Genomic DNA, 7,110 nt, shown 5'->3' with positions numbered 1-7,110 from the left:
AACTTTATTTACATGAGGTTTTCGTCAGCGCTGATAAACATAGAGAGGAGAGTTCAGCTCATGTGGCTCCACTGCAGCGAGCTGTACAGCACGCCCCCTGCAGGACACACGGAGCACAGCAGCAGAGTCTTCTTCACGTTCGAGGAGAGTCTGACGCAGGACAGGAGCTCCGCCACCGGCATGCTGCCCCCTACAGGCAGACACAGGGCCATGAAGTGAGCGTGGAACCGCAGGGGGTCACCTGGAGGACAGAGGGGAGAGAGACCTGTGAATAAGAGCTACAGGAGAGAGAGAGAGACCTGTGAATAAGAGCTACAGCATCAAAACAGGAGAGAGACCTATGAATAAGAGCTACAGGAGAGAGAGAGAGAGAGAGAGAGAGAGACCTGTGAATAAGAGCTACAGGAGAGAGAGAGAGAGAGAGAGAGAGAGAGACCTGTGAATAAGAGCTACAGGAGAGAGAGAGAGAGAGAGAGAGAGAGAGACCTGTGAATAAGAGCTAGTAGCATCAGGAGAGAGAGAGAGACCTACAAGGCCGTGGGAACCCAGGGTGCTATGGGCGCTGCAGCACCCCCTGGTGGATAGTTTGTGAACTGCAGGCAATATTAACCCCTTAACTCCCACCTGAACCAAGCACATTTTCTCCAGCTTTACCCCAATCCAAAAGAAAAAATTGAGAAAAAAATGGACGAAATTTGACAAAAAAATGCGAATAATTTGACGAAAAAGTGACAAAAAAGTCACGAAAATTTGACAAAAAATAAATAGCATTTATGCACAGAAAAAGTATTTTGGGGGTACATTTTGTCCCTCAGCCCCCCCTAACTAAAGTATCTTCCCACGGCTCTGAAGACCTATGAATAAGAGCTACAGCATCAGGAGAGAGAGAGACATATATAAATATGAATGTAAATAAAGAAGTAAATGGTCATGTGACTGACCCGGATAAACCAGGAAGTCGACTCCAAACTTCCCTCCTGACGTCAGGTAGAAGCCCCGCCTCCTCAGGTCTCTGAACACCTGCAGCCGCACTCCCATTGGCTCAGGGCTCTGCTGCTCGCCCCGGATTGGCTCTGAGGGCAGGTCCTGGCTCCTGATTGGCTCTAAAGGCAGGTCCTGGCTCCTGATTGGCTCTAAGGGCAGGTCCTGGCTCCTGATTGGCTCTAAGGGCAGGTCCTGGCTCCTGATTGGCTCTAAGGGCAGGTCCTGGCTCCTGATTGGCCGCAGGGGCAGGTCCTGGCTCCTGATTGGCTGCAGGGGCAGGTCCTGGCTCCTGATTGGCCGCAGGGGCAGGTCCTGGCTCCTGATTGGCCGCAGAGGCAGTCCATGGCGGCAGGTGCTGAGCTGCACGGTCAGCGCTGACCGCGGGAACAGGAAGCTCTGCTCCAGAGACGCCAGACGAGACGCAAGCTCCGCCTCCGACACACGATCTGCATTCATCAGAAACGATGATGTCACTGACAGTGAAGACGTCACTGACCTGACAGTGATGACGTCACTGACCTGACAGTGATGACGTCACTGACCTGACAGTGATGACGTCACTGACCTGACAGTGATGACGTCACTGACAGTGATGACGTCACTGACCTGACAGTGATGACGTCACTGACCTGACAGTGATGACGTCACTGACAGTGATGACGTCACTGACCTGACAGTGATGACGTCACTGACAGTGATGACGTCACTGACCTGACAGTGATGACGTCACTGACCTGACAGTGATGACGTCACTGACAGTGATGATGTCACTGACCTGACAGTGATGATGTCACTGACCTGACAGTGATGATGTCACTGACCTGACAGTGATGACGTCACTGACAGTGATGACGTCACTGACAGTGATGACGTCACTGACAGTGATGATGTCACTGACAGTGATGACGTCACTGACAGTGATGACGTCACTGACCTGACAGTGATGATGTCACTGACAGTGATGATGTCACTGACAGTGATGATGTCACTGACAGTGATGACGTCACTGACAGTGATGACGTCACTGACAGTGATGACGTCACTGACCTGACAGTGATGATGTCACTGACAGTGATGATGTCACTGACAGTGATGATGTCACTGACAGTGATGACGTCACTGACAGTGATGACGTCACTGACCTGACAGTGATGATGTCACTGACCTGACAGTGATGATGTCACTGACCTGACAGTGATGACGTCACTGACAGTGATGATGTCACTGACCTGACAGTGATGACGTCACTGACAGTGATGATGTCACTGACCTGACAGTGATGATGTCACTGACAGTGATGACGTCACTGACAGTGATGACGTCACTGACAGTGATGACGTCACTGACAGTGATGACGTCACTGACCTGACAGTGATGATGTCACTGACAGTGATGATGTCACTGACAGTGATGATGTCACTGACAGTGATGACGTCACTGACAGTGATGACGTCACTGACCTGACAGTGATGATGTCACTGACCTGACAGTGATGATGTCACTGACCTGACAGTGATGACGTCACTGACAGTGATGACGTCACTGACAGTGATGATGTCACTGACCTGACAGTGATGACGTCACTGACAGTGATGATGTCACTGACCTGACAGTGATGACGTCACTGACAGTGATGATGTCACTGACCTGACAGTGATGACGTCACTGACAGTGATGACGTCACTGACAGTGATGATGTCACTGACCTGACAGTGATGATGTCACTGACCTGACAGTGATGATGTCACTGACCTGACAGTGATGATGTCAGCGCTGACTTCCTGTCGTCCAGAGAGCGCTGATGTTGCTCCTCGAGGCTCTGGCTCAGAAACTCCTCCCACTGCAGCTCCTGGCCAATCACAGAGCAGCGAAACGATCAGTGGACAAGGCTTTAGGTCAGTGTCCCGATCCGAGATCCACCGATATTCAGTATCGGAGCTTTAATATGAGCCGCCCTCGGCCTCAGGTTTGTTCACCTATTGTATATGTTTTATGTTACAGACTGCTGTCACAGAACATTTACAGTGTTAAAGGCTCTCACTGAAGCGGCTGAGATCACCTTGAAATCAAAAGTAAAAGAATGTGACATGTGACCGACCTGAGCCTCCGTGAGCTCCTCCTCTGAGCGCAGTGCTGCCCCCTGCTGACCGTCTGAGGGACCTCCAGGACCTTCTGTCTCCTCTGTCTCCTCTGTGTGTGGGTGGAGCTCCTCTGTGTGTGGGTGGAGCTCCTCTGTGTGTGGGTGGAGCTCCTCTGTGTGTGGGTGGAGCTCCTCTGTGTGTGGGTGGAGCTCCTCTGTGTGTGGGTGGAGCTCCTCTGTGTGTGGGTGGAGCTCCTCTGTGTGTGGGTGGAGCTCCTCTGTGTGTGGGTGGAGCTCCTCTGGGGGAGCGTCTGCAGACAGTTCTGTGAGGGAGTTTGGAGTTTCTGTGGGACCTTCAGACGGTTGGCTCTGGTCTGCGCGTGGATGTAGCTGCAGATGTTCCTTCCTGGTCTGCAGATGTTCCCCCCTGGTCTGCAGATGTTCCCCTGCCTGTAGCAGCTGAAGCTCCTCCCTGATGACCTGCCTCTCCTCCGCCCGCAGCAGCAGAGGTCGTCCCAGCCTGGTGTTCTGCCGCGGGGCTCTCGGGAGGCAGCCCACCAGCGCCCCCACCAGGCCGGACTCCCTCACTGCGCTCAGCTCCTGCACGCTCCACAGCAGCTCCTCCCCCTCCTCCATCTGGAACCACAGATGCCCTTCCATCATCAGCTCTCTCTCCCTGTTTCACCTCCACACAGAGATCTGCTCTTACCTGAGCTTAGACGAGTTGATGTGGACCTGTCTGCTCGTTACGCATGCGCTCAGTCACAGACAAAGACCAAAGATGTTGTTAGTGTTTAGCCTCTCCTCCTCGGGGTGTATGAAAGACTGAAACACTGGCCTGTTCTTTTAAGAAGAAACACAAATAAAGTTAAAATGGGGTAAACTGAGCATCTGCTCCAGAAGGAACAATAAAAAACAACTATTCTTTAGTTTTCGTTTGTTGGTTCAGCCTCGAAGAAAATGAAAATGAAACTAAGTTATTTGAGTCAAAACGCCATCATTTACAGATAGAGCAGGGGTGGGAAGTTTGTGTCGTGGAGGCCGATTTTCATCACTGCCAAATCACAGAGGGCTGAACCATTAAAGCCCAAAGTAAAGAATAGGGCTGCTCGATTATTGAAAAAAGTAATAATCACGATTATTTTTGTCATAATTGAAATCACGATTATTCAAACGATTATTTGTTGCCTTTAAAAAAATCCATCAAAAAAGTGACAAAAATCCATCAAAAAAGTGACAAAAATCCAGCAAAAAAATGACAAAAATCCAGCAAAAAAGTGACTAAAATCCATCAAAAAATGACTAAAATCCATCAAAAAATGACAAAAATCCATCAAAAAATGACAAAAATCCATCAAAAAAGTGACAAAAATCCATCAAAAAAGTGACAAAAATCCATCAAAAAAGTGACAAAAATCCATCAAAAAAAAGACAAAAATCCATCAAAAAAGTGACAAAAATCCATCAAAAAAGTGACAAAAATCCAGCAAAAAAATGACAAAAATCCATCAAAAAAAGACAAAAATCCAGCAACAAAATGACAAAAATCCAGCAAAAAAGTGACAAAAATCCATCAAAAAAGTGACAAAAATCCAGCAAAAAAAGACAAAAATACATCAAAAAAAGACAAAAATCCAGCAACAAAATGACAAAAATCCCCAAATTAAAAATGAGATAAATAAAAATTAAAAAAAACAATTTGAAAAAAAAAAAAAATTGAAAAAAAAAAAATTGAATTGAATTTTTTGGCGATTATGCTAATTTTGTAATCGTTTGCTGTTTTAATCGAAATCGTAATCGAATTTCGATTAATTGCACAGCCCTAGTAAAGAACTATTTTCTGCAAATGCCAATATTTACATTATATAAGATGTAATGGGATGTTCTGTCAGGATTTCTTTTTAAAAAACCCAAATTCTCTACTGCAGAGCAACAGTATCACGCCTCATTTGAAAGCTAAGGCCTACAAAACTCACATTTTTGAAGTTTTTTTTTCACGTTTTATCCTGTTTTCTCATCACTTTATTCTCGTTCTTTAGTCGCTCTTTTGTTCTATTATTGTTGCTTTTCTGGCAGGATTTTGTCGCTCGTTTGTTGTGTTTTTGTGTCTTTTTTGTTACGGCTTTTTTTCAAGAAGCTTTTAGATTTGGGTAAAGCCAAACTGGAGCTAATGTGCTCGGTTCAGGCGGGGGTGAAGAGGTTAAAAACATACAGGATATTCTTTAATCCAAAATGTATACGAGTAGTAACATTTTGTATTCATATTATACTGTTTTTAGTCACTAACCACCAAAGCAAAAAGGTGCTCATCTCCCCCCACTCCCCCCGACTTTAGAAGGTATTTGATCTTATTTCCTCAATAATATTTATCAAAGTCATCTTGAGGGCCAGACGTTTAAGCTGGAGGGCCGGATTTGGCCCCCGGGCCTGACGTTGCCTACCACTGAGATAGAGCATATGAAAGGAAAAATATTTATTATGAGAATTTCTGCAATTTCTTGCAAATGGGAAACGCAAAAATGTAAAAAGAAAAGACTTTTGTGATGTTCAGAGTACATGTTCATCTTTAAAACCATATTTTCCAGATGATTTTTTTATGCCTGCAAATAGTAAAATGTTGTATCTGTTTTATCCTGTCTTTAGTGTCTCTCCTACACTGTGTCCCTTTAAAGGAATAGGCCACCGTTTTTACATACTAAAATATGTTCTTACCTCACTTTAGACGAGTTAATATATCCCCGTCTGGTCTTTGTCCGTGCGCTCACACATACGCAGCCTCTCCCACATGTCACATAGCTCCAAAAAAGCTCACGATAGAAGCTACCAAGCTCTTCCACGTGTTCCCTATTTAAATAAAGTTACGTGAAGTGTTTTCATGCGAAGAATATTTACACAGAAATGTATCGTGTCGATTTTATAAGCAAATAAAAAGGGGGACTATATTGTGAGGCGTAATGGTACGAGGAGTAAAACGTCCGCGCAGTAACTCCTAAAGGTTATTGACGGAAGTGAGCGGGGGAAGTCTTTAGGAGTTACTACGCGGACGTTTTACTCCTCGTATCATTACGCCTCACAATATAGTCCCCCTTTTTATTTGCTTATAAAATCGACACGATACATTTCTGTGTAAATATTCTTCGCATGAAAACACTTCACGTAACTTTATTTAAATAGGGAACACGTGGAAGAGCTTGGTAGCTTCTATCGTGAGCTTTTTTGGAGCTATGTGACATGTGGGAGAGGCTGCGTATGTGTGAGCGCACGGACAAAGACCAGACGGGGATATATTAACTCGACTAAAGTGAGGTAAGAACATATCTCAGTATGTAAAAACGGTGGCCTATTCCTTTAAACCCTCATCTCTGCTGTGACACATATTTACCACCCGCCTAAACCAAATGCTTTCTGTCCTCTTTGGCTGTTATATAGGCCTGTGTAACACCTCATTTGAAAGCTAAGACCCACAAAACTGATCTTTTTCCTCGCGTTGTTGCTGTGTTGTGTCACCTTTTTTATGATTTATTTTCGGTCTTTTTTTCCATTTTTGTTGAGATTTGTCACATTTTTTGTCACTTTTTGTTGAATTTTTGTCACTTTTTGTTGAATTTTTGTCACATTTTTGTTGAATTTTTGTCACTTTTTGTTGAATTTTTGTCACATTTTTGTTGCGTTTACATCCTTGTTTTCTTCTCATTTTTTGTGGCGGTTTTGGTGCTTTTTCCCCAAGAAGCTTTTTGATTGGGGTAAAGCCAAACTGGAGAAAATGGAATCCGTTCAGGCGGTTGGTAAGAGGTTAAGTGTATTTATTATCTTTAATCCGATTATTCATCTCAGATATAATATAATAACGTGTGTAAGAACCAGAACCGCCTCCTGTTTGGGTCTAACGAGCTTTAAAATCTACCAGAATCTACGAAACTAAACTCACCGGTTTTTCCTGCGGGATTTTTTTCGGCCAAAAAAACGTAAAATCTCGTTTTCCTCCGGATCCAAAAACCTCCGTGATTTACGTTTATCTACGACTTCATTAAAGTTTGTATTTCGGT

At 44.8% G+C, this 7,110-nt stretch overlaps 1 protein-coding gene across 1 annotated transcript; it reads right to left on the bottom strand.

The window, feature by feature from the left end:
- On the bottom strand, positions 1-7,097 carry tsen34 (TSEN34 tRNA splicing endonuclease subunit). Its single transcript, XM_079577757.1, has 5 exons — positions 6,993-7,097; positions 3,083-3,700; positions 2,737-2,833; positions 942-1,430; positions 1-241 (listed from the first exon to the last, which is right to left on the bottom strand). The coding sequence occupies exons 2-5, from the start codon at positions 3,698-3,700 to the stop codon at positions 54-56; spliced, it is 1,392 nt and encodes a 463-aa protein (XP_079433883.1). The 5' UTR covers positions 6,993-7,097; the 3' UTR covers positions 1-53.
- Between the last annotated feature and the right edge of the window lie 13 nt (positions 7,098-7,110).

The sequence above is a fragment of the Gobius niger genome (assembly GCF_951799975.1).
Source record: "Gobius niger genome assembly, chromosome: 1".
NCBI classification, from domain to species: domain Eukaryota; kingdom Metazoa; phylum Chordata; class Actinopteri; order Gobiiformes; family Gobiidae; genus Gobius; species Gobius niger.
This window is presented reverse-complemented; position numbering and strand designations above follow the sequence as displayed.

Bases quoted from the DNA above. Each gene is read 5' to 3' on its own strand.
- tsen34 (XM_079577757.1), bottom strand. From the start codon at position 3,700: ATGGAGGAGGGGGAGGAGCTGCTGTGGAGCGTGCAGGAGCTGAGCGCA. The intron at 2,834-3,082 runs GTCGGTCACATG...GTGATTGGCCAG, and splicing joins AGGAGCTCACGGAGGCTCAG to GAGCTGCAGTGGGAGGAGTT. The intron at 1,431-2,736 runs GTCAGTGACATC...TGATGAATGCAG, and splicing joins GCTGACATCATCACTGTCAG to ATCGTGTGTCGGAGGCGGAG.